This window comes from Cupressus sempervirens, chromosome 4 (genome assembly GCF_028749045.1).
Source record: "Cupressus sempervirens isolate cs-2001-9-10 chromosome 4, ASM2874904v1, whole genome shotgun sequence".
In the NCBI taxonomy this organism is placed as follows: Eukaryota; Viridiplantae; Streptophyta; class Pinopsida; order Cupressales; family Cupressaceae; genus Cupressus; species Cupressus sempervirens.
Genome location: NC_143121.1, coordinates 147,468,798 through 147,495,756, shown reverse-complemented (window position 1 = coordinate 147,495,756; position 26,959 = coordinate 147,468,798). Strand labels below are relative to the sequence as shown.

The 26,959-nt window shown below is 34.4% G+C and overlaps 2 protein-coding genes and 1 pseudogene across 3 annotated transcripts; all 3 read left to right on the top strand.

The window, feature by feature from the left end:
- The first annotated feature begins 6,765 nt into the window (after positions 1 to 6,765).
- Positions 6,766 to 8,021, top strand: LOC149560393 (cytochrome P450 81Q32-like). The gene is made up of 2 exons (XM_089824671.1): positions 6,766 to 7,094; positions 7,213 to 8,021. Exon 2 carries the CDS (start codon positions 7,216 to 7,218, stop codon positions 7,831 to 7,833), a length of 618 nt encoding a protein of 205 aa, XP_089680797.1. The 5' UTR covers positions 6,766 to 7,094; positions 7,213 to 7,215; the 3' UTR covers positions 7,834 to 8,021.
- An 843-nt stretch (positions 8,022 to 8,864) lies between these two features.
- On the top strand, positions 8,865 to 14,400 carry LOC149560392 (uncharacterized). Its single transcript, XM_089827600.1, has 3 exons — positions 8,865 to 9,561; positions 12,856 to 12,919; positions 14,229 to 14,400. The coding sequence occupies exons 1-3, from the start codon at positions 9,378 to 9,380 to the stop codon at positions 14,398 to 14,400; spliced, it is 420 nt and encodes a 139-aa protein (XP_089683726.1). The 5' UTR covers positions 8,865 to 9,377.
- On the top strand, positions 13,690 to 15,489 carry LOC149560391 (vinorine hydroxylase-like; annotated as a pseudogene). Its single transcript, XR_016363680.1, has 2 exons — positions 13,690 to 14,556; positions 14,662 to 15,489. The product of XR_016363680.1 is annotated as a vinorine hydroxylase-like (transcript).
- Positions 15,490 to 26,959: the final 11,470 nt, after the last annotated feature.

Here is a 26,959-nt window from a genome sequence, read left to right as displayed (position 1 = left end):
CAATGTTTATATATCTATTTTCTTTCCGCTCTACTCTATCCTTTCGGTAATGTTCGCACTGTCCATTCGGTAACGTTCATGCCGTCTGCCAGCATAATGGCGTTTTAGAATGATCCTATGTGTACATCGCATTTGTTTAGGCTGGAATATCATAGAGTAATAACCTATGTGGCAGACAAGTCACACAACCTTGCAAGTTGAACGACCGTCAAATTTTTTTAAAACTGTTAAAAGTTTACATTGAAATTTGCTCCCACTGTAGGAAAGCCTCTCAGCTTAATTAATTCTTGTCACATTTGTCTTGTGAATTGATGAGTTATTAATGACAATTATATAGTACATTTAATTTTCAAAAATAGATTTTTTGTTAGACAAAATTGAACTTTCTTATTAAAAAATATTTGACAAATTAAATAAAAAGTAAATAAGATTTATATATTCATGAAAAATAAAAGATAAATAAGAATTATAGAAATTACTTTAATTCTTTAATATAATCAATTGATTAATTTAATTGTAGAATTAGATTTGAATAGATTTGAATACATTGCCCATTACGATACAATTATGAATTATTAGTATTTGTAGAAAGGCTATATACTATTACATACTATTGTAATGAATTTATCTTAACTCGTTATTAAATCATTTGATTTCCACCAAGTACTATTCAATATTTTTTCTTTTCAATTTTTTTAAAAAAATTCTAAAGTTAACATGCTTATTTTTTAACTTATAAAATGATCAAAATCATTTATCTAGGCAATGGTTGGGGAACAAACTAATATTTTAGGAGGCACTACCTACATTAATAGAAACATATCATTTATAAAAATTATTATTAATATTAACAATCCATGCTATTGTATACAAACATATTTTATATTTTTAATACTTATGGAACCATTCAGTTCCATTTGAAAACTAAAAAAACTAATTTATTTAAGACTTTAGGTTTTTTGAAAAGTTTGAATTTTCAATATATTTATGAAAATAAAAAAGGGTATTTATTGGAAACCTAATAGCAATGAGAAAAATGATTTTCTGAAGCAAAAATTTAAGAAATTTTCAAAATAGTTATCTGAAGACAAAAAAGAAATCTCGAAAAGCCCAAATGCTCAACCATTAGCTAGCTTGCACTAGAATTGCTCGTTCCTTCATTACAGAAGCTTTATAACTGAGTTATAGCTACACCTATCAATCAACACGGCTCATGCAGAATCTGCTACTGTGGAAATGGATCAACATGCCCAATTTATGATTGTCTAGCATCAAACGAGGCAGATAAATGCAGATTCAGACTCCATCTTTGCCCCCGTGTCTAGTGGTGATGTTATGGCGGATGGTGGCATGTGCAAGGAAAGGAAAGGAAAGGTGGTTTTATAGTCCACGACACTATGCCATAGTTTTTGGGTTTACATATGGTGACAGTGATATGGGACTACCTCGTACTCTTTTTCGGGTTTACATATGGTGACAGTGATATGGGACTACCTCGTACTCTTTTTCGAGAGGCGCTTGGCGCTACAAACGAGGCGTACATACCCTACCCCCAAGTGGGATTTGAACTTGTGACCTCTCTTTCAAGAGTACAAGTTCTCCACCACTAGGCCAACTCAAACGACTTTAGTTGTTCAAGGCTGATCCATTCGTGTTACACAACGATGTTGGAGAAAATTTTGAGGCATCCAGGAACCTCATCCACAACCTTCCTTTCCATTTCGCGACAAAAACTTCACTTCTTAAAGAGTTCCAGAATTATATTTTCCCCCACCTTTGCATATCCGCTGCCTATTGAGGTTGCCTTGAGAAAATAGTACCGTAGGCAGAAATTGATGGCCGAGAGATCACCGGCTAAACATCATTGTGAGTTGTCAATGCAGCCATTGTGAAAGCAAGCTCTGTAGGTGACTCCACACACACTAACTCCATAGCATAATCCACTCACAACCAATTTGGGGAGGAATGGACAAATAATTGAAAGGATGTTTCAAGAAACATTTCCATCAAAGAACTTTAGATCATGAAAAACAGAGCAACATACAGTACCTCTCATGGCATCCCTCAGACTTCATCCAATTAAATGGAATGGACACCCACATAAATTTCAAACCAGAGTTGTAATATAAATTTCAAGAATATAATGTGTATTCTTCCCTTACACGAGCATATATCTATTTTCCAAAGATAGAATGAACTCAATGAAGGTAGGTTGCAAAGGAAAGTTAGCCTTCTTGTTTCATGTTATGGAGATTCTTCATGCCAACACTGAATAATTCTCTTTTGTAATTGCTTTCAAAAAAATAAATTCCTTCAACATTTTCTACTTCAGATTTGGTGGCATCATATTCTTTATTTTACCCTTTCCTACTTCGCTTTTTCTGAGTGCACCTAAATATGAATCGAGACAACAAAACAGATAAAATAAACACCACACCCAGCATGAGCTTGAATCCTTCAATTGTTTCATAATCTCCATAAATTTATACAATCCTATTTGTTATCATTCAAGCCCCTCATAACAAGGGACTTATCTAAGACAAACTCAACACCGGGTGAAGGAGGGGGTTTGTAGAAAACAAAGAGCCTTTACCTCCACTTGAATATGAAAGATCTATGGTTATATCAAAGCTAGTAAAATTTATTTCATCTAATGCCTTGAAATCCTACTCCTACCAATAATCAGATTGATAGCAGAAATATGAAATCCACCTTCTCAAACAGCCACTTGTTCATAACTATGACATTTGCATTACCACTATGCTACAGCTATCCCTTTAGTATGTTTCTTTGAAACCTTTACCATTTGTGCATGTATGAAAAATGTCTAGCAATGGAGGATACACATGAGGTCAACTGCTCTCGGAGCTCAATAAGATACCGCCTCACCGTTCTCTTGCTGATCGTGAGACTCAGGAGCTCGTGCAACATTCCAACTATGCTTCTCTCAGATAAATCTTTTGTAGTGTAAACACAAAACTAAATTAAACCTAGTTTTTAAAAAATTGAATGAGCTTCTAATTAGAATCCAAACTGATGTATCTTGAATCTCCGTGTTCACCAAGTGCATTTTCCATGGAATCCTTCACTATTTTTTATCTGAGCTAGGCTCTCCTTGATTGAAACTTCAGCAAACCCAAGCAATTTTTCAGTACCAACCTCTTCTTTAACCCATGCACTGTTGCCAAATGTATCAGTTGTGATAAGGTAGGTCAAATTTCATGCCGGATGCGACACATCACATCCATAATCTACATGCACTGTGAGGATGCTCCCAATTATTAAATGGGTTGTTACACTTGTATTTGGTGACATCAAACACATACTTTCCAGCGGCCAAACAAAGGACATGGAAGACATGCACTCTATCTTGGGATGTGCATACTTTGGGGAATATCTTTATAATGCTATAAAGAGCTAACATGAGGTTGTTATCTCAAATGTTGCGTATTACAAAAGCATTATAATATTTCAAACTGCTTGTTCAATGAGTCAAAATCCTTGTACCTCTAAATCAATTTAGAGTGCACAACTTTTCAAATATGCTTAGCATAGATGTCTATCCTATAGAATGTACCATTATAATGGTAGCATTCAATGGTAGTAATATTGCTACACCTTCTTTTTTAATAGATTAAAAATATTCATTATCACTATGTAAGCTTTTCTCTGCTACCAGTTTTGAATGGTGTGTTTTTCTCTGCTATCAATTTTGAAAGGTCTCCTGATAGGGCTCATAGTAATAGTGCTTATATGGTTACCATATTTCTACTTTTTCATTTGGTAAGCCTGCCTATTAATCCATAATTTTTCAAATACTTCTTATTTAAATTCACATAATTATGAAAAGATCCCAATGTTTTTAAAGAATTTTTGAGTGCATTCCGTAGTTTGTACCATTTCCAATAAGCTTTGCTTTGATTTATTTGGGGAAACTTTTTCTTCTGAAGACTAGGCTACTATTTTTCCAAACCCACCTAGCTCTACATGGTGATAATGGAAGAATGTTTGTCAAACTTTTTGCATGGTAGTTCTATAGAAATAGGAAAATCTATTATTTTCTGTGAGAGAATCTTGTATTTAAGATTCTTTTAACTTGTTCCCTATAATTCTTTCCTAATATATATCTTTTTAATTTTACATATACTTTAATAGATGTTTATTTATGTATAAATTTTAAGTTATATATATATATATATATATTATGTAGAGTTTCATAAAATTTGTATATTATTTTAAGCAATGTATGCTATTCTATTGAATCATTTTATATGAAGAAATTAATTCTTTTTTTGGTTGTTGTGCAGATATTCTAAAGTCTTCTAAGGCTGCCATAAAACACAGAGGGCCCTCATTGGAAGAGCATGTATGTATTATCTTGCTTGGAGTCCCATTTTGAGTTGCTAAATTGATACACTATCTTTTTTTTCCAACTATAGATTTTTATGGATGTATTATATAAATTAATTATATACTTCTTATAAGGGCTATTTCATGTATATCAAAAGCAGAAGCTTTAAAAGTTTTTGAGAACTTCTATAAACATATTTGTATAGAATAGAGTTAGGGAATAAATGTTTGGACAATTATTTCTTACGGAAATGTTAAATTTGAAATATATTTTTCTATCATCATACAAATTAAAGTGAAAGTTTAGATGTACAATATTTCATATTGTTAATTGCTTGCCTAAAAATTTCAATAATTCTAACTTTAATTTTTTAAATATCATTTTTAAATTCTATCTAATATTCACAAATTTAATTCGTCATTTTCTATATTTTACATTTTCAAAGAAAAAGTTAGTCAATATTGATTATTTCAAATGCAAACTAAAAGTTATTGTATTAAATTTGGTGTTACTGATGTCAATGAAAAAAAATAATGCTTCAAAGAAACCTTCTTAGAAAAATTTTTAAATAGACAAATACGGTTTCAAGCAATGTAGAAGCTATCTGGGACAAATCTCTTTAACCATTCCTTATTTTGGTACTCATTTTTTTGTAATTTTCCTTTTGCCATAATTCTAATATACAAAAATATCAACAACTAATAAGATACATATAAAAGTGTTATTTGAGTTTTGCAAAGTTATAATGTTTTCTCTATGAGAGATTAAATTTTTTAAAGAAAAAAATATATACTTGAAAGTAAAATTCGGTACATTCTAACTATTTATTAAAATGTTTGAAACATTATTATTCTAAATCCACCACATTATAATTATTAGTTAAAATTCTAATATTCTTTTAATCATGTAAATTATTCTAGCATATCTTACTATAAAAGACCATGTTATCTATATTTTTCATACATATTTTTGTATATAGATATTAAAAATATCATATAAAAAAATCAAACTAATAAAATCAAATATTGATCACTTTCTAATTAATAGAGTTTGAAATTACATTTTTAAGAAAAATATCATTATCTTGTATCTAAAATAAAATTAGCAAAATGTATACATTATCTACTCATGTTATCTTAATAGATACCTATACAAATCTATTGTAACAATAGGAAGAAATCCTAGTTACAAAAATCCACAACATACACTCTCGTCCAATTATTAGTATATACCAAGTTCAATAGATTGTACATCAATTCAATTTCAAAAAACACTAAATGACATTATATAGATAATAAAAATCTTTAGCTTTTATATAAAGAAAATGAAGCACTAAGGCTAAAATGGCTTACTAAGACACAATTTCTCTATTCAACATTAAAACCATTAATCACCATAGTTAACCTTGCAAGCATTACACATCTCAAATGACCCAAACACGTGTTCTTGAGTGCATTCAATGTAAGACAACTTCACAATTAAAAGCTTACAAGGCCATGTGAAATTATATTTCAAGCTCACAATAAATTAATCCACAACAACAAAAGGCTAGAACTTTGGCGCTTGCGCCCCTTGCTCTTAATCATTTACTAAAGAACGTATTTGTGCTTTTCACTTTTAATTCTTTTAATTACTTGCATGTCTAAAATTATTTTAAACATTTTAAATTATATTAAAACAATATCAAAATTAACTTTAAACTTAATAATTATTTTACTTTAACATTCAATTAAGTTAATAAATAATTATTTCACTATATTATAAATAAAATAATATCTCTAAATATATATTTTTTTATTTTTAATCTTTGATAAGTTTATATTATCAAATATAATATTTTATATTAAATAATAATTAACTATTAGACAAATACTAGCCACTACTAAAGGCACTTGTACAAATCGCTTTCAATCCAAAACCAAAACCTTACTGTCAGTGTTACAACAAGTGAACCACGTGAATAAATTGACACAAGCCATTCAAATCTGTCAATCACCATCGTGTCCTCAATAATTCGCTACCTCAAGACCCATGCTGCCCACCATTATTCGAAAAGAATAGTGTGCTAAAACATTTGAAGACTTGACATTCATTTCCTACGATTTACAGTCAGACACTGTCAGTGGAGGGCAGGGCGTGACAGGAATTCGCACGGCGTTCGCCGATGAGAACGAAGGTGTGGAGCTCAAGCTGAATGGAGCCCACCATTGCCGTTCTGACAAAGACCGTGGCCAGAGGGTGGAAAGGACAATGATGGCCTCAATAATTCGCTGTCCATGGAGCCCACCATTGCCGTCCATTATTCAAAAAGAATGGGGTGTGACGTTTTGACAAAGACCGTGGCCAAGGGTGGAAAGGACAATGAAGGCCTACCGCAGCAGGGTTTTGAGAAATATAAATTAATTATCTGGTATTCCGTATTATCAGATGGACCAAATTGCTGGCCAAGAATTATCTGGAATTTCAGAGAACATTTCCACAAGCTTCAATTTTTCACCTATCCTGCACTTAAGGGCCCGTTTACTGTTGTTGTCTACAATGAATTTTTTATGTATTCTTGCATAAATTAATGAAATGGGTGAATTTTTATGTATTCTTGTATAAATTAATGAAATGGGCCTGTAATCTTTGAGCCTGATTTGGGACAACAGACAACGGTGATATCCAATCTGACAACAATGCAACAGACAACGGTGATATCCAATCTGACAACAACGACGATGTGGTGAAAGCCACCGCCCTTGTATGTTCTTCTATCCCTTTCTATGATGTATTTTTCAATCACACGCCGAAATTTGGTGATAGCGTTATAAATATACAAGCTTTTTAAGCTCTTAAAAGATTTGCTTTTGGTTTTGTAGACCATGATAAATGCAGGCACTGAAACATCGTCTGTGACCATCGAATGGGCACTGTCGGCTCTGATGAACCACCCGGAAGTTTTGCTCAAAGCGCAGCAAGAGCTCGACACACATGTTGGGCGGGAGCGACTGCTGGAGGAATCAGATGTGCCCAAGCTGAAATATTTGCACGCAGTTGTAAAAGAAACTCTCAGGCTTTATCCACCAGTACCTCTTCTGGTTCCTCATGAATCTATCGAGGCGTGCACTGTTGGGGGATATCATGTTCCCGCAGGAACGCAACTGTTAGTCAATGCGTGGGCAATTCACCGCGACCCGGCCTTGTGGGATCGCCCCATGGATTTCATTCCTGAACGTTTTCTCAACGGTGGCAAAGAGATGGATGTGAAAGGACACGACTTCGAATTGATTCCGTTCGGTTCAGGGAGAAGAATTTGCCCCGGCACGTCTTTGGCGTTGATTGTGGTGAGCCATACATTGGGGCGGCTGCTTCAGAGCTTCGAGTGGTTTGCTCCTGGGGGATCTGAAATCGATATGAGAGAAGGTCTTGGGATCACAATGCCCAAATTAATTCCATTGGAGGCCGATTTAAAACCTCGCCTTCCCCTCCATCTTTACTGACATGATGGGAGCAAGGATTTTAAACCCTTGACAACATTGTGGCTTCTCAGTCATGTGCTTGACGCATTTGAATCTTCATTACCAATTCGAAGGACAGTAAAGTGTTGATTCAATGTGTAGGTTGTGTATTTGATGGTAGAAAACTAATAGAATTTATTAGCCAAAAGAAGAAGAAGGATTAAGCCGAACTTGAGAGTTTGCAAAGTTGAGTTTACAAAGTTGAATTTTATTTTACAAAACAAATTGCAAGCTCTCAACCCAAGGAAAACAGAAAACAACAGACAGAAAGTAAGTCTGTAATGTCACTCTATTTACAATTTAAATCATAGATTCTAATGAATAGAAGAAACGTTTTCAGACTTTTTAAAAAATTTTACTATGCTCGAGACCAATGTACCCGATACAGGGATCCCACACAGCACTTATAATGCATTACAAAATCGTTACATAAATGACATTGAATGCTGTCGAATTAAAAGTAAGGCGTGGAGCTCCACTCGCCGATAAGAACGAAGAGCAAAATTACTTTTCTTTTCATTAAGCTCCATATTAATATGTACCTTTGACTAAATTTTAAAATACAAAATACAGTAGATTTCAGATTTCTGGCAGATATGAAAAAGAAAATAATTCACAGTTTTTAATCTTATATGGATTTTTAGCAGGGCCGTCCAAATCAACAAGCTAATCCATTGGAACGTGTAGTAAAAACAAGAAAGGCTATTCTTAAAAAATGCAGCGAGAGAAGTATATACTTTCTGTTCCGGCCAAGCTCTTTCAAAAAGAGTAAAGCGTGCCTTTGCAGGAGGATAACTGGTGAGCTATGGCGCTTGAGGCAGCTTCCATTCTCGTCGTTACTATAGTCCTGGCTTCACTAATTTTGTTAATTGCAATCTCTGTCAGACGTAGAGTTAATTATATGGCAAACACAAAGCCACCGCAGCCTCCATCATGGCCAATAATTGGACATCTCCCTCTCCTAAGTAGAAACAAATGTTAGAAACAGTCGAATCCACGCTTCCAAAACACTATGCTGTTATAACTAAACTATAGGTGTGTTGCATATTTTGTTGGTAATAGATAAGAACATCCCCCTTAAACTAGGTCATACAGCATTGCAGTTATCCACATCATCCTCTAGAAACATCTTTTGTTAATGCATTCATAGTTTAGGCTCTCTATATATAGAGGCAATTGGATACATTTGTGATCAATCAGTTTGATGAATAAAATTTGCTTCTCTCTTAAGTGTTTATTTTTCATTTTTTCGTTGCCAAGTATTTGTGCTTATTTCAGATCTTAGTAAATCTTAGATCTTTTTTTTTTTATCATGGTATCAAAGCAAGGTTTAGCCAAGTTCAGCTGGAGATTTATTTAGAAATTCAGCTAGAAATATTGCTAGAGGGTTTTGTTGCAGGCAAATAGTTTGTTGAAAATGGTTTGTTTGCAGGGCTGATTTTTTTTTTTGGAGTGATATTTGGTTGCAGGGCTATTATGCTGCTGGAGTATTGCTAGATTTGTTTGAACTTGATCTTTTTGCTAACATGGGTTCTTCAAATGAAGTTTTGCCTATCTTTGATGGAAGTGGTTTTGCGGATTGGAAGATTTTAGTCAAGAATGCTCTAAGAGAGAAGGCTTTATGGAGGATAGTAAATAAAGAAATTGGGGAACCTCAACAAACTGATAAAGAAAAGGAGTTGTGGAAATGTAAATTGGAGCAAGCTAGAGGTATTATTTGTAAAGCTTTGAGCTCCAATCTAAATAGAAGATTTGTTGATATTGATAACCCAATAGAGATGTGGGAGACTTTAGAAAAAGATTATAAAGATGCAAACATTGCTAGCATGTTTAGTATAGAAGAAAAATTGATGAATTTAGATCCATCTGATTTTGGAAAAATGTCTGAGTACTTCAATGAAGTTACTTTTTTAAATGCTTAGCTAAAAAAAATAAGTGCTGAATATGCAAAAAAAAAAATTCAATTGATTGCAATGGTTGAAAGAAAGCTTCCCCAGCCATATAAAGTATTTAAGGAATCAAGGAAAAGGGTTCTTCAACTAAATTCCAATACCCCCCAACAAACTTTTGATCAATTTTGCAAATCTGTTTTAGATGAAGAAGTTCAACTTATTAAAGAAGGGTATATTAAGAAGAATCATGCATATACAGCCAAAAGTAAATTTTTTAGAAATGATGGAAAAAAGAATTGGAAAGGAAATAATAAATTTCGAAATCATGAAGGTTCTAATTATTTTTCTAGAAATGATGGTGTAGAAAAGCAAGCTGGAAGAAAGCTTTTTATTTGCAAGTATTGTGGAGGTGAGAATCACATGGAGAAGTTTTGTTTGAAGAAGAGGGACAATGAAAGGCAGCAATATAAGCCCAAGCAAGAAAGGTTTAAAGATGGAAAGAAGGATAATCATAGTTTCGTAGCTATCTCTTTAAAAAGGCAAGAGAAATCAAATGAGGAGGTAATTGCTACACCCAAAAGTAAATCTAGTGTTAAGGGGGATACTTTGCTTCAGATTCTAATAAAGAATGGATTTTAGATTCGGCGGCATCATCTCACATGACTGGGGATAGATCTTTGTTTATTGATTTTTATGAAGGGAAGAATTCAGATCAAGAAATTTCTATTGGCAATAAAATGAAACTTCCAGTTTTAGGAACAGAAACTGTTAATGTAACACATGGGTCTTTGAAAAATGTTTTATTAGTTAAAGGATTGGGGGTGAATCTTATTTCAGTATACAAAATAGTTCAAGCTGGATATGAGTTTGTTGTCAATGCTAATCAAGTTATTGTTAGAGATAGAAAAGACCCAAGCAATATAATTGCTATTGGTAGAGTTGATCATGAAGAGAATCTATTAAAAATTGTGGGGTTTCTTGATGATAAATATATGCTCTCTCATGCTTTTATTGCTCAGACTGGTTATATGTCACAACTTTGGCATGCTAGACTTGGACATTTAAATTATAGAAAATTACAAGATATGGTTAGAATGGATATGGTTAGAGGATTAACAAAAATTTCAGCTTGTGAAGGTGTGTGTGAAGGTTGTGTGTTAGGGAAACATCATCGAGATCCTTTTGATTCAGGTAAAGCATGGAGAGCTAATCATCCATTGCAACTTATTCATAGTGATTTATGTGAACCAGGATATCCTTCACTTTCAGGTGCTAGGTACCTTCTCACTTTTGAGTCATTATATGAAAATTATGGTATTAAGGTGCAAAGAACAGTTTTTTATACTCTTTAACAAAATGGGGTGGCTGAACAAATGAATAGAACTCTTTTAGAAATGACTCGTTGTATGTTGCATTTTAAAAGTTTGCATAATAAATTTTGGGGTTTGGCGGTTTTTTGTGGTGCACATATTATAAATAGAATCCCCACCAAAGCTCTCACAAATATCACCCCAGAAGAAGCATGGAGTGGTAAGAAACCTCATATTGGATATTTTAAAGTATTTGGGTGTATTTCTTGGGCACACATTCCTAATGCACAAAGGGAAAAGTTAGAACCAAAGAGTAATAAGTGTTTGTTTATGGGTTATAGTGAAGAATCAAAGGCTTATAGGTTATATGATTTGACAACAAACAAGGTCTTTGTTAGTAGAAATGTGAAGTTTGATGAGCATTCACAACTTACATCCACTCCTCACTCTACAACAAAAAATGATTCTCATTTTTTAGATATTTTAGGAGGAAATGGAGACTACATTGATGAGAATGAGTTGTGCACTTCTACAAATGATGAAAATACTAGTGAAAATAACACAACTAATGCTTGTAATTAGACATTTTCTGCAGGTAGTAATGATGAAGAAGATAACTTTTCAGCTAGCCAAAAGACAAGGAGTGTTGAAGAAATATATAGGCAAGGCTCAAAGATCCAAGGGAGGAATGGTAGTGCTCTCATGGCCAAAGTATTACAAGTAAATGACCCAAGATCATATGAGGAAGCTAGAGGGAAGAAAGAATGGGAGCAAACTATGGAAGAAGAATATGATGCTTTGATGAAAAATAAAACTTGGTAACTTGTGCAACTTCCCAAAGGTAAGAATGTCATTGGTTGCAAATGGGTTTATAAAACAAAATTTAAATCAGATGGTGCTATAGAAAAATTTAAAGCTAGATTGGTTGCTAAGGGATTTAATAGAAAAGAGGGTGTTGATTATGAAGAAGCTTTTTGCTCATGTCATTAAAATGAATATAGTTAGAATTATTCTTTCTTTGGCTGCAAGTCTTGGGTGGCATATTCATCAAATGGATGTAAAAAATGTTTTCTTAAATGGAGATTTATATGAAGAAATATATATGGATCAGCCACCAGGTTTTGTAGATCAGCATCATCCTAATCTTGTTTGTAGATTAAAGAAGTCACTTTATGGGCTTAAACAAGTACCAAGAGCATGGAATGAGAAGATTGATAGGTATTTTCAGCTTCATGGGTTTCAAAAATGCAAATCAGATCCAAATCTTTATGTGAAGAGAGTGCAAAATGAAATTATTCTTTTTGCAGTTTATGTGGATGATTTACTCATAGCTGGACCAAATATTGGGTTAGTTAGTGATTTCAAATCAGATCTTAAAGGGGCATTTCATATGAGTGATTTGGGTGAACTGAATTATTTTCTTGGCTTGCAAATTAGTAGACTTCATGATGGGTTATTTATCTCTCAAGAAAAATATGCTTTGGATCTTTTAGATAAATTTAACATGCTTGAATGTAAGCCAGCCCCTACTCCTTTTCAATTTGGAATTAAGCTTACTAAAGAATGTATTTCCAAGAAGGTGGATGCTACTTTATATAGACAGCTTGTTGGTAGCTTGGTTTATCTAACACAGTCTAGACCAGACATTTGTTTTGCAGTCAATTTGGTATCTAGATTTATGTAGGAACCAAAAGAAACTCATTGGTTGGCTGCCAAAAGAATTTTACAATACATTCGTGGCACCATTTACTATGGCATTCATTATAGTTACAAGTCTTCAATTTCTTTGACTGGCTTCACAGATTCATACTGGGGAGGTGACATAGATGATAGGAAATCTACTGGTGGTTATATTTTTCACCTTGGGTCAGGTCCAATTACATGGAGCAGCAAAAAACAAACTACTACATCATTTTCCTCATGTGAAGTAGAATATAGAGCAACAAAAGAAGCTGGAAAGGAAGTAGTTTGAATTTGCAACCTTTTATTTGAGCTTGGTTTTACACAAAGTTCAGCTACTACTCTATATTGTGATAATCAAAGTGCTATCCAAGTTGCAAATAATCTTGTTTTTCATGCTAAAACAAAACACATTGAGATTGATGTTCACTATATTCAGGATCTTGTTCAAGCAAATTTTGTTACTCTCCAATTTTGTCCAAGTGAAGACCAAGAAGCAGATATATTTACTAAGAGTATGCTTGAGGCCAAATTTCTAAAACTACGAGGCATGCTCGGCATGATTGAGGTGAACATTAAGGGGGGGATAGTCATGTCATGTTCCCCTCTCTTTCTTTTGTTGTAAATAGGTACTTAACAAGGCTGAATGTTGGGACCTATCCTATCTATATTTTTTACTATAATTTCTCCCATACATTATCATTAGTGGTAGAAATTAAAGGAGGATGTTAGAAATAGTCAAATCCACGCTTCCAAAACTACGTCACTATGCTGTTATAATTAAACTATAGGTGTGTCGCATATTTTGTTGGTAATAGATAAGAACATCCCCCTTAAACTAGGTCATACAGCATTGCAGTTATCCACATCATCATCTAGAAACATCTTTTGTTAATGCACTGATAGTTTAGACCCTCTATATATAGAGGCAATTAGATACATTTGTGATCAATCAGTTTGATGAATAAAATTTGCTTCTCTCTTAAGTGTTTATTTCTGACTTTTCCATTGCCAAGTATTTGTGCTTATTTCAGATCTTAGTAAATCTTAGATCTTTTTTTTTTTATCAACAAACAACCCATTCACATATTTATATCCTCTCTTTCACAGACCTATGGCCCCATCATGGGTCTCCAACTTGGGGTATGCTCAGTTTTGGTTGTCTCCTCTTCAGATCTTGCAAAAGAATGCTTCACAAAAAATGACAAACCCTTTGCATCGCGCCCATCTTTTATGCTAGAAACCATTTAGGGTACAACTTCAAAACTTTGAGCTTTGCTCCTTACAGCTCCTACTAGAGAAACATCAGAAAAATTTGTAGCCTCCAGCTCTTCACTGCACATAGAATCGAATCGTTCAGGGAAGTCCACACAGAGGAAATTTTTGGTCTCATCCGTTTCCTGTTGGAGAGTTCTCAATGAGGGACCAATCTAGTTAATATCAAGTCAAGGCTCTCAGATCTAACTGTTAATATCATTGTGTGAATGGTTGTCAGCAAGAGATTCTCCCCAGATCTCTGTTCGGATGATTTTAAAGAGGTGCAGCAGTTCAGGGAGGTGATCGAAGAAACTTTCTTGCTAGCTGGATCATTTGATATCGGCTACTACCTGCCTTTCCTAAAGTGGCTTGACCTGCATGGAATAATGTCCGCCATGGAGAATCTGTAGAAGAAGAGAGAGGGTTTTATGATTAAATTGCTGCAAAAGCACCAAGAGAAGAGAGGGGTCCACGCTCGAGACTTGATCGATGTTCTCATCTCTACAATAGACAACCATGAAATTCAGTTTGACAATAACAAAGATGTGGTCAAAGCCACCGCCCTTGTATGTTCTCGTTTCCCCAAATTTGTTTATGGTGTTAGGAATACAGAAGTTTTTTAAGTTCTTATTAGATTTTCCGTTGCTTTTGCAAACCTTAATAAACGCAAGCACTGAAACATCCTCTGTGACCATCGAGTGGGCACTGTCATCTCTGATGAATCACTTGGACATTTTGTACAAAGCCCAGCAAGAGATCGACACACATGTTGGATGGGAGCGGTTAGTGGAGGAATCAGATGTGCAGGAGTTGAAATATTTGCAGGCAATTGTGAAAGAAACTCTTAGGCTTTATCTGCCGGCACCTCTTCTGCTTCCTCATCAATCTATCGAGGTGTGCACTATTGGGGGATACCATGTTCCCACAGGAACACAACTACTAGTCAATGCGTGGGCGATTCACCAGGACCCGACTTTGTGGGAGCACCCCACGAAATTCATTCTTGATCGTTAACTCAACGGTGGCAAAGAGGTGGATGTGAAGGGACACGACTTTGGATTGATTCCGTTCAGTTCAGGGAGAATAATTTTCCCCGGCATGTCTTTGGCTTTGATTGTGGTGAATCATACATTGGGGCAGCTGCTTCAGAGCTTCGAGTGGTTTACTCCAAGGGGAGCTGAAATTGATATGAGAGAAGGCCTTGGGCTCTCAATGCCCAAATTAGTTCCATTGGAGGCCATTATAGAACCTCGCCTTCCCCTCCATCTCTACTGATATGAATGGAGGAGAGAGTTTAAACCCTAGCCACATTGTGGGTTCTCATTCATGTACTTCAATCTTCATTACCCATTCAATGATAACAAAAGTGCTTTGTTTTTTCAAGGAGTAGGTTATGAATGGAAAAAATTATTGAAACCCTGATCATATGTGGTTTCTAGGTCATGTACTTGAATCTTCATTACCCATTCAATGATAACAAAAGTGCTTTCCTTTTGCAAGGAGTAGGTTATATGTTTTGATGATTTTAAGTGAATTGAATTTGATTGGTTAAAATAAATAGTTGATTTTGATTATATTGTTGAAGATGAAACTACTAGTTTTGGATGCTGATTTTTATTTTGCTTAAGATGTTGCAAGATCTCTACAAAAACAAGGCATACATCAAACTGTTTACAAGAATAAATCTGTGATTTCTAGTAAAAGTCATATGTTTTATGAATGTAATCTCAGTTCATCTAACAGCTAAGAAATTCATATACAATGTCTGAAGAACCATTTTCAATCTTCCTTTCCATTTTACGGAACTTGTGACAAATGTAACGTTGAAAGCATTGTCATATAGCTAAAAATTAGCTATTACACCTTAGGCTTGCAATAGGTATTCTGAAGAGATATCAAAGGTTTGGAGAAAAATATTTTGCATATACTTATAATGTAATCATAATCACGTGAGAGCAATGATATAAGCGTAATCCTTTAGACTCACTATATTATTAATAAAGATCCTAAATCTAACCATAAACTAACCTATTCCTAAATCTAACCTCAATTATAAGCTACCCAACCCTAATCAAACTCCTAACTCCCACCATATTAGTGACCATTATGTAACCCCTTACCTTAACTATACTTTTTACACTAAACCCTGTTGAGAACCTTAAATCCATTACTTTCGCACAAACTAAAACACTAACCATAATTCTAAACAAGTGTTGGAATATATTAATGGAAAGAATGCTACTAAGAAGGGGGGGGGGGGGGGGGGGGGTGAATCAGAAGTACTAGCTTTTGACCTTTTTTTTTTTAATCCTTAATAATATATGAAATGGACATGCATGCATATGAACATTAAGCAATTATGAAAAACACATGTGCATCACCTCATAACACTAGAAATTTTGGTAACCCAGAAACCCTCTAGGAATAAGAACGTAAAACTGGGGTGGGGATGATACCCACAAAATCACTGCAGTCATAATGTTTCACTACTTTTGATGGTTTTCCCTGTTAAAGACTTTGCACTGTATCAATACTGACCTGGTTAAAGGATTTGCAAACACTTTACATGAAGTGTTACCTTGTCAAAGGATTTAATCACCTATTTAAAGGATCTACAAGATAGCTATTAAGCTAAGCTATCATCATAGGATTTCCTTTCTAATACAATGGCTAAAGAGTATTAGGTATGATAAACTTGATAGTTTACAATCCTTGATTGCTGAATACAGGCACTTGATCTGCTTTCTTCTGACCTTGATCCTCTAAGATCTGATACTCGTTTGTGTCACCTGCTTTGTTCCTGATTAACTGGATATTTAATTGCTAATCTCTTCCTCTAAGTCTTTCTACTCTTCACTCTGAAGTCCACTTATGATATCATTTACTCCATCCATCTACATACTTAAAATGAGATTTCATCTTCCTTATAAAGACATTCAAAAACTTAGGGTTAGATGTGGATCTACGATCCATATTGAATCTCTGTTTCCCACTCATTCCTTTCACATTTACTATTGGTTGCATGCCTTCTCCATTTTTCTTATTGGTTGCATGTAGATTGCATAGGAAATACAAAAGATTTGATCTTATCATTTTAATCCTTCGAGATTCATCATATGTCGGCCCTGAAAATGGTTTACATCAAAATTCGTAAAGTTACAAACTCATATGTACATTCTGTGTTACTCGGTACATACTGATTCCAGATGCTTGGCACATGTAATAAATTGGCTTACTTGGCTCCTATTACATTCTTATATTTCTTGACATCCTTTATGACTTGGCACCTGAATATTTCTCGGTACTTGTATCATAGTCGACACCTAAAGTCATTCGGCACTTGATTCTCACTTGGCACCTGATCTTCACTTGGCACCTGAAGGCTACTCAGCACCTAAAGATCACTCGGCACCTGTTGGTTTTTCTTACTCGGCACATATTGTGGCTTGGCATACATAGTGATCTCGGCTCCAATGTAGCAAATGGTTAAGTGTGTTGGCACTCAAGTGTCAAAAACCCTTTTGAGGCTAACAATCTCCCCCTTTGACATGAGTGACAAAAACACTTAACTGACCTTATGAGTACATTTACTAATCTACTTGGTGTACATACAGAGGTTTCAAAATTTTGTAATATATAATATATACCTCAAAATTATTGTAACTCCCCTTGAGTTGATTGTGCCATTATCTGTGCTATCTTGGTAACCAAAATTTGATGCTATATATCATGCTCTATCTTTTTATCTTATCTCCCCCATTCTTGTCTCCCTCATTCTTGTCAATCTCTTTTCTTGTTTCCCCCTTATCTTGTCAATCTCTTTTCTTGTCTCCCTCATTTTGACACTTATGTCAGAGGGGTTTAATGGTTAAGACCATATTTCACCAAAAATGTGTTGTTTACCTCCATAATCATCTTGAGAGATGCATCCCAATTATGCAAAGCAATCTCCAATGATTTATGCTAGAGGGCAGTCTCTGCAGTGAGGTGAATAAGTCCTCCTAAAGTAGAAAGATTAGGGTCTTTCTTGAGAAAATTTTCAGCATAGACTTGTTCTTTATGGAGAATTTCCAAATGTGGGGTAATGGAGGATTGAAGTTGTAATAGTTTTCCCTTGATGGTGGCTTCTTCTGCTATTAATATAGCTATCTCTTTCTGAGTGTGAAGCATTTCAGAAAAATGCTTCTCACTTTGAGCTAGATCTTTTGGTAGCTACATGCTAGAAATATTCAAATTTCTTTCCAGGCTCATTATATTTTGGCTAGTCTCTTGTGTGAAGTATGAAAAGTCACACAACTTTTTGTACAATGAGATTATATTCTCAAGTACCTTTTTCACTTTGTTTATGTCCTTTGCCAATTCAATTTGTGAAAGTGCTGTCTCACTAGATATCTTTTCACTAACTTTTCTTTGAAATTTTCTTTCAGACCATTCCATAAGTTTTGCATTTGTCTCTTGGTTTGCATTTGTTGCCTGGTCAACAATATCGCATAATTGGTCCATGATATGCTTGAACTCATCTAGTGACTGAATATTGAAGGCATCCATAAATATGTCTTTAATTTCATGTAAAATTTGTTTTTGTTGATAATCCTTCCTGAGTATCTCTTGCCTCTTTCTTCTGTTTAAAGCTTCCTACACCTCATTAATTTGATCAATGTTTTTTTTTTTAATTCATAACTTGGTATGACTATCTCCTCATCTAGCTCAAGGTGTCCATAGTGAAGTACCCTTGCAACTTTAGCAGAACTAGATCCTAGTGCTAATACTTGTAATGGCTTTTGTGAAGGAGTCCCCAAGATAGGCAAATTTATCAATGTTTGTATTACCTCCTGCTCTTTAGGGGTTTTCTTTGTTTTCTCCTCCTGTTGTTTACTTTGATCAATTATTGTAATCTTAAGAAGTGCACCTTGAGTTTGTGTTGTAGGATCAGATGTAATAGTCTGTCATGTTTGTTCTATTTCTTTTTCTCCTACTGTACTTGGCTTCTGAACTATGGTGTCAACTATGCCTGTTGAAACAACTGTTGGCATTTGAATTTGACCACTAGTAGCTGTAGAGATGATGGAAGGTGGTTCTTGTGCATTCACCTTATCTCTAATTGTGTTTTCTACTAGTTTCTGTAATTCATCCATACTGACCAATACTGGATTTGTACATAATTTTTCTTGTTGTGCGGATTGGTCAAGGATTCTTTTGAGATCCTCTGTAGTTAATGGATTGATGTTCTGAGCAGAAGCTTCAGGAACATCTTGTACTGTTACAGTTTTTGCAGGTGTGATGGGTACATGAGGAGGGCTCAAGGGTGGCAATTGTGTATCTTGCACACTCTAGTCTTGTTGCTGCTCTTGCTCAGCTGTTGCCATTTCATTTTTCTTTTGTGTCTTCTCCTCTATTTCTTTCTTTTCTTCTTCCTTCTCTTCTTCTTGTTTCTTTTCTTCTTCCTTCTTTTCTTCTACTTTCTTTTCTTCTTCTTTATTTTCTTCTTCCTTCTTTCCTTCTCTACCTTGCTCTACTTGTGTCTTCTCTTCTCTCCTTTTTCTTCTCTCTTCTAATGGAGCAGTAGCTTCTTCCTTGTATTCTTCTTCGAGAAAATTTTCAATCTTTTTGTACAAGTTCTTCCATGATTTTGTTCTCCTTTGTACAATTTCTTCCATTTTTTTTTGGAGAATGAAAAATGCCCTGTACTTAAGCATAAACCTAGTATTATGCCTTTTCACTGCTTTCTCTATTTGCTCCTTGGTCAAATCAGGCAGTATGCTTGCTAGGGTTGATTCTCTCATCTCCTTCTCCATTCTCAAACAGAAATGCCATCTGTCTTCTACAATTTTAGATAGTTCATTTGGCAATTGTCCATCTAGTTCAAGAGGAGTGTACTTGAACTATGCCATCATTCCATAAACTTATTCTTCCATTCTATTCTATTCTTCTTTAGTGAACTTATTGAAAAAAACTTTATTTATATTGCTTAAATCTCCATTTCCAATCTTTTTACATAATGTATCAACTGAAAAATGGCTTACCTATTCAGATTGATCTTCTTCATCAGTATCAGGTTGAGCTACATATTTTCTTCTTTTCCTTGGCTCTTCCTATGTCTTCTTGATTGGTTTCTTCTTTGTAGCTTCCTCTTTAGCCTTTTGAGTAGAGGGCCTTTTTGTAGCTCTTGTTGTTGGCTTTTGGGGTGATGGTGTGGCAATTTTCTTTGGTTTGGGTTGAGCTGGAGGCTGATCTTTTGCCTTTCTCTTCTTTGGCTTAGCCTGGGTTGGCGCTTCCTTGGCTTCTTCTTCCTTAGCACCCTCATCCTTGTCTTCACCTAGGCCTTGAGTTAATTCCATTGGGTCTTGCTCTTGTTCATCCTCATTATCATTATCTTCTTCATCTTCTCCTTCATCTTCTTCTTCTGCTGCCTCAATTCCTTTACCAAATTTCTTCTTTATTTTCTTCACCATTTTATCTTTCTTCTTAATTATAGAGGCAGTCTTTAATTCTATTTCAATCTTGGATTTGACCATATCATATGTGCCAAAAGATTTGGCAGACTTGTCTATTTCTTTTGCAAGCAAAGTAGTGATAGCTACAGATGCTTCATCCACATCTAATTCATAATCAAATGGCCTTAGCCATCTCACCCTTGGAACTACTACTTGAATATAGGTGGAATCAATGTCAACTGGGAAACATATGTCATTGATGTGTTTTTCCACTAAGGAAGCTGGTATTCTTACCCTTTGCTTCATGGATTTCTTGAAATCCTCAAAATAGCTTGTCATTTGGGCTTCAAAGTTATCACCCATCTTATCAATGAACTCATTTATTTGTGTCATTGTGGTTTTATTAGAGTCCCATTTCACCTTTCCTTTAGAAGGAAACTCTTTCATAACATAAAAGAACATACACATAAGGACTGAACCAAATTTGCACTGTGCACCTTTTGATCTCCTTATAGCTCCTAGGTTTTCATTTATCTGTTGCAACATAAGTTCTGATAAGTCATGTGAATGATCTTTCTTTACCAGTTTGAATGCTACATCAACAACTATGCATGGCACACTATTCAATCGACTGGATTGATAGAATTTGTGGGATATTATTCTCACAACAAAATTTAGAAGAGAATCAGCGATGATATCAATCGTCATACCTCTCTTATTCCATTTCCCCCCTGTATTTCTTTCAATTATTTCTTTGGAATCACTGTGCAGGGTCTTAGTTCGATCTAGGGTTGGGAAACCCATAACCCTGTGAACTATCCCTTTAGTAATCTTGACTGGACCTTTTTCCAGCTAAAAACATCCATTGTGTATTCTGCTTAGAATAATCCATATCCATTCAATTTTTGAATACTGTAGGATAAACTAGGGCATTCGTCAAACCCCTTTTCTCGGCTATCTTGTATTAATCCTTCAAAATTTTATTCTCACACAATTTTTCATAGGCTTGGAAAATTTCAAGATCACCTATGGCGCCAATTTTACATTTGTAACACTTCCTTACATCTTGCACCATAACTACTTTGGATGGAATAACGGATAATGCACTGGTAGGGTCATTTTTATAGGTGACTTCTGGAATGGGCTTGAATTCAGGTTGTTTGACTTCATTATTGACCAGTTGTATTTCATGACTTTCCTTCCCCTTAGTGGTTCTAGACCCAGATGCCATTGTTTACTAAGCTAGGGTTTTAAAATTTAAACAAGCTTTCAAACTCTACATAGCTCAGCACTTCAATGAAATACCTCAAGATCGATGAAAATGCATTGTAAGAGGTTACAATCTACTTGAAATGCTAGATTCTCTGCTGTGAAGTTGCTCTATGCTCTTTGTCTTCTTTGCTTCTTGATTGCGATGAGGAAAAATGATTGAAATCATGATAATATACCCTATTTCCATCGCATTAAATGCTCAACTGCAAACTCGACTTGCACTACATTTCACTTTACTCTACTTCCATAGGAGTTACTCAACTCGGCATCAGTCATCAACTCGGTCGCTTGTTAGGAACTTGGCATCCACTAGAATTTTATTCAGCATCCAAAGATTGCTCAGCATCACCATTTAAATTTTTGTCTTGGCATCTTGTTTCATGCTGATTTATACTCTGCATTTCTTTTTCGTGGTTTAGGGCTAATGTATGATACTTCCTTATATGTATCAACCCCATAGACTTATCTTGAGATTTAATCAGATGAGAAATGATCACTTGACCTTGTGGGTGAAGTGATCCTTTCATTGGTTGTACTTGATTCATTCTTTTTTTGCCATGTCTTCTTCATGTTTGTTCTAATGTGTTCCATATCAATCCTTTCTTTGCCCTTGTTTGATTCAATTTTTAGTTCTTTTGACCTTGTAGGACAGTTTTTGCTGATATGACAAGTTTTAAGGCAACTAAAACATGTGGTTTGGCTTAGCCACCTACTATAATTCCATCTAAAATGTGTTCTTATGCAATTCTAGGGTATATGTCCATATTCTTGACAATAATGACAGTTATACCTGGTGTTGTAGTCCCAATGGTATTGACTTTCATTTCCTTTTGTTTTTGTTGGTTGATTTGATGTCCACATAGGCTTTGATCTGCATTCAAATGCTCTGTGCCCATACTTCTTACAATTATGACAATGTCCAACAAATCTTTGTGTCCTTGTAACTCTGGATTTGCAATCTCGTGTCATATGTCCTTGCATGTTGCACTTGTAACAACAACTCTTATTTTTGGGAGTGTTAGGCTGATTGATTTTTCTACTCCTACAAACATTAGCAGTATGCCCCTTTTAATTACAGTAATGAAAAATGGGTTTAGAGTCCATACCTTTGTCACTTCTTTGCTCAACACTCTTTGATGATTCTCCAATTTCAGTGCCATTGTATCCAAGTCTTGATGTATCATGGGCTAATCTTTGAAATTTCATCAACTATTCAAAGCACTTGATGGCTTCACTTGATTTGTTGAGAGTCACTGCTACCTCTTTTTCTCTGTTCAATTCATTCTGTAGTTGTTCATTCTGCATCTTCAAAGTAGAGATCTCAATATCTTTCATATTAAGTTCATGATGGAGATTCATCATTTGAGCTAGTGTATCCATCTGCATGTTTGAGATCCTTGTTAATTCAGTACATTTTTCTTCCAGTCTGTTTGCAAGATTCATTTTGTCATCTTCCATCATGACTCTATCCTCAACTGCTCTTTTCTTTTATTCAGTGATTTCACATAACATTATGGCCTCTAATTCATGTTCCATCTTTAGAGATCTTATCTCATTTGGTTGAGCTTTATTTTTCTCCATCAGTTCTACTATTGCTACATCAAACTCTTTAGTGTCTCCATTGATAAACACTTGTGTGGTATCAATCTCCTTGTAGTGTGTATCATTTTCAGCTATGGCTATCTCCTTTCTTCTTTTCAAAGATTTTCTTAATTCCACTCTAGCTTCCTGTACTTTGTGTAGAGCGAGATGCACATCTATCACCTTGTTCTCAATGGTCTTTCCAAGTTTGAAAACTTCCATCTTTAGATCTTTCCCTCCAAGCTGTTAGGCTCCTTTTTGAGAGAAAGTGGCTCTGATACAATTTTTTTTAATATCTTAATGGAAAGAATGCTTCTAAGAGGGGGGGGGTTGTGAATCAGAAGTACTAGCCTTTGACCCTTTTTTTTTTAATCCTTAATAATATATCTTTGAAATGGACATGCATGCATATCAACATTAAACAATTATGAAAAAAACATGTGCATCACCTCATAACACTAGAAATTTTGATAACCTAGAAACCCTCCAAGAATAAGAAGGTAAAACTGGGGTGGGGATGATACCCACAAGATCACTACAGTAATAATGTTTGACCACTTCTGATGGTCTGTCCTATTAAAGACCTTCCCTATTAAAGGCTTTACACTGTATCAATAGTGACCTAGTTAAAGGATTTGCAAACACTTTACATGTAGTGTTATCCTGCCAAAGGATTTAATCATCTATTTAAAGGATCGACAAGATAGCTATTAAGCTAACCTATCATCATAGGATTTCCTTTCTAATACAATGGCTAAAGAGTATTAGGTATGATAAACCTGATAGTTTACAATCTTTGATTGCTGAATACAGGCACTTGATCTGCTTTCTTCTGACCTTGATCCTCTGAGATCTGACACCCGTTTGTGTCACCTACTTTGTTCTTGATTAACTGGATATTTAATTGCTGATCTCTTCCTCTAATTATTTCTACTCTGAACTCTGAACTCTACTTATGATATCGTTTACTCCTTCATCCATCTACATACTTAAAATGAGATTTAGTCTTCCTTATAAAGAAATTCAAAAACTTAGGGTTAGATGTGGATCTAAGATCATATTGAATCTCTATTTCCTGCTCATTCCTTTCACATTTACTATTGGTTGCATGCCTTCTCCATTTTTCTTATTGGTTGCATGTAGATTGCATAGGAAATACAAAAGATTTGATCTTATCATTTTAATCCTTTGAGATTCGTCATATGTCAGCCATGAAAATGGTTTACATAAAAATTTGTAAAGTTACAAACTCATATGTACATTCTATGTTACTCGACACTTACTGATTCTAGATGCTCGGCTCCTATTACATTCATGTATTGCTCGGCATCCTTTATGACTCGGCACCTGAATATTGCTTGGTACTTGTATCATGGTCGGCACCTAAAGTCATTTGGCACTTGATTCTCACTCGGCACCTAATCTTCACTCAACACCTAAAGGCTACTCAGCACCTAAAGATCACTTGACACCTATTGGTTTTTCTTACTCAGCACATAATGTGGCTCGACATACATAGTGATCTCGTCTCCAGTGTAGCAAATAGTTAAGTGTGTTGGCTCTCAAGTGTCAAAAATCATTTTGAGGCTAACAACAAGATCATAACATGAATTCTAAACCCTATCATAACCCTAACCATGGTAAAAATTAAAACTCTTCTCTTAACCATGGTAGAAATTAAAACTCTTCTCTTAACCTTACAATTCTAACCTTAATTAAAACACTAACCCTAGCTAGAATTACAACCATAATCATAATTCTAAGCCTTGATCATAACCCCAGTGATAATAGTAATGATGATGTGACTTGATCATAATGCCAATGACAATAGTAATGATGATGTGAATATTATACCTAGCCATATTTTAGTTATACTTGTTAACATAAACCCTAAAACATAATCATAATACTAACTATGAGCAATCATAATTAAAGACTAACTCTAACCATATATTTATTATTTAATAAATTTTCTTGAATATCTAATAATGAATAATAATTTATAAAATTGATAACTATCATTAAATAAATAATTTGTATACCTAATATTAAATAAGAATATTAAAGTACAAACTATTAGCAATTTGATTATATTTAACTATTTGTTTGAAATAAATTAAAACTAAATAATTATGAGAAGTTAAAAATACATATAAGTTATCCCAATTTTATCTTATCATAGTATTTTACTTTTGAACATTTTAGATCATGGATCTTTCAATTAAGTTATAACTTTTATAGAAAAAAAATACAAAACTCATAACTTAAATGTTTAAAAAAAAAATAATACATAACTTTAAAAAATTATTTTAAAAATATATTTAACAACATATAAATAAAAGAGTGTCTGTGTTGAACTTCATCCCAAGTTGAATCTGTACAGTAGCCTAAGTTTTGGGCTTGTTCTGAACCAAAGGCTCTCCCGCATTTGAGATACATTATTTCCATTTGACATCAACCGAGTTCTCCTTCACATGCCAATGGGGACGCTGACTAATATCGATGGCTCACGATGAAAAATGGCGTGAGAAGCAGTTTCAATGATTTAGAATAAAGAAAAGTAGGTCCAAAAAATGCATTTTCAGGGCCAGCATTCTCTCCAAACAAATGGTCATAGAGTGAGGGAAAAAATCAATGGACTATACCCCTTCAATCGTCTTGCACTCCCTTTGTACACTGTGAACCGTCGATTTCAAAAGTGAGGTTGCCCGTTTGGTTGATGGAATAGGAATAGGAAAATTAGAATAAGATTTTTATTTTTTCTTTGGTTCGTTACTTGGAATAGAGAATAGAAATACATATTCTCATTTTGCCTCTAAAATTAGCTTATACCCATTCCAAAAAATAGCTGTTATTGGAATAGCCTTTCCTATTCCCAATATTACATGCCTATTCTCCATTCCTATGCCTGCGGCCAAATGGGCATAGGTACGCCTTCAGCGTAATAAAATGCATAGTAGTCACAAACAACGAGTTCTATCATCTCTATTATTATTAGTCCGGGAACTAATGTTTTCATTAGACACCCTCAATTAATTTGTGTGTTCAAATTTTTTTCAGAACACTAAGATTAGGATGAAAATATTTATAAATTCAAATTTCTTATTTTTAATTGGTTAATTTCCATTTTTCGGGTTAATTTTTATTTTTTAATATAAAAAATAATAAATGAAGAGCTATGGAGATAATAATGAAATAAATATAATGTCAGAATATTTAAAACTTTGTACTCATTCTAACAAGTCTGTCTATTGTAATTTTTCCAACAAGCCTTAATAAATGATCTACAATTATATGGAATGTTTGAGATTTTTATTTATTCATTCAACTATGTCCTTCCATTTTTTACAGAAAAGTTTCAGCGAATAGACTAGTTTTCCATTTTAGTGTGTGCAATCTACTATGATTTTAGCAGCGATAGGTTGCACATTCCAATCATGACAATATTTATTAATTTTAGAATCTTAAAATATATGTGTTTGCTGAAACAGGTCAAACATGAGTTTTCAATAATTTTCAAACTAAATGTTGCACATTCCAATCATGACAATATTTATTAATTTTAGAATCTTAAAATATATGTGTTGGTTAAGAATAGGTCAAACATGAGTTTTCAATAATTTTCAAACTAAATGTTTCTCATGAAAGTAGATGAAAAAATTAATTTCGGGTGCCTTTCAAG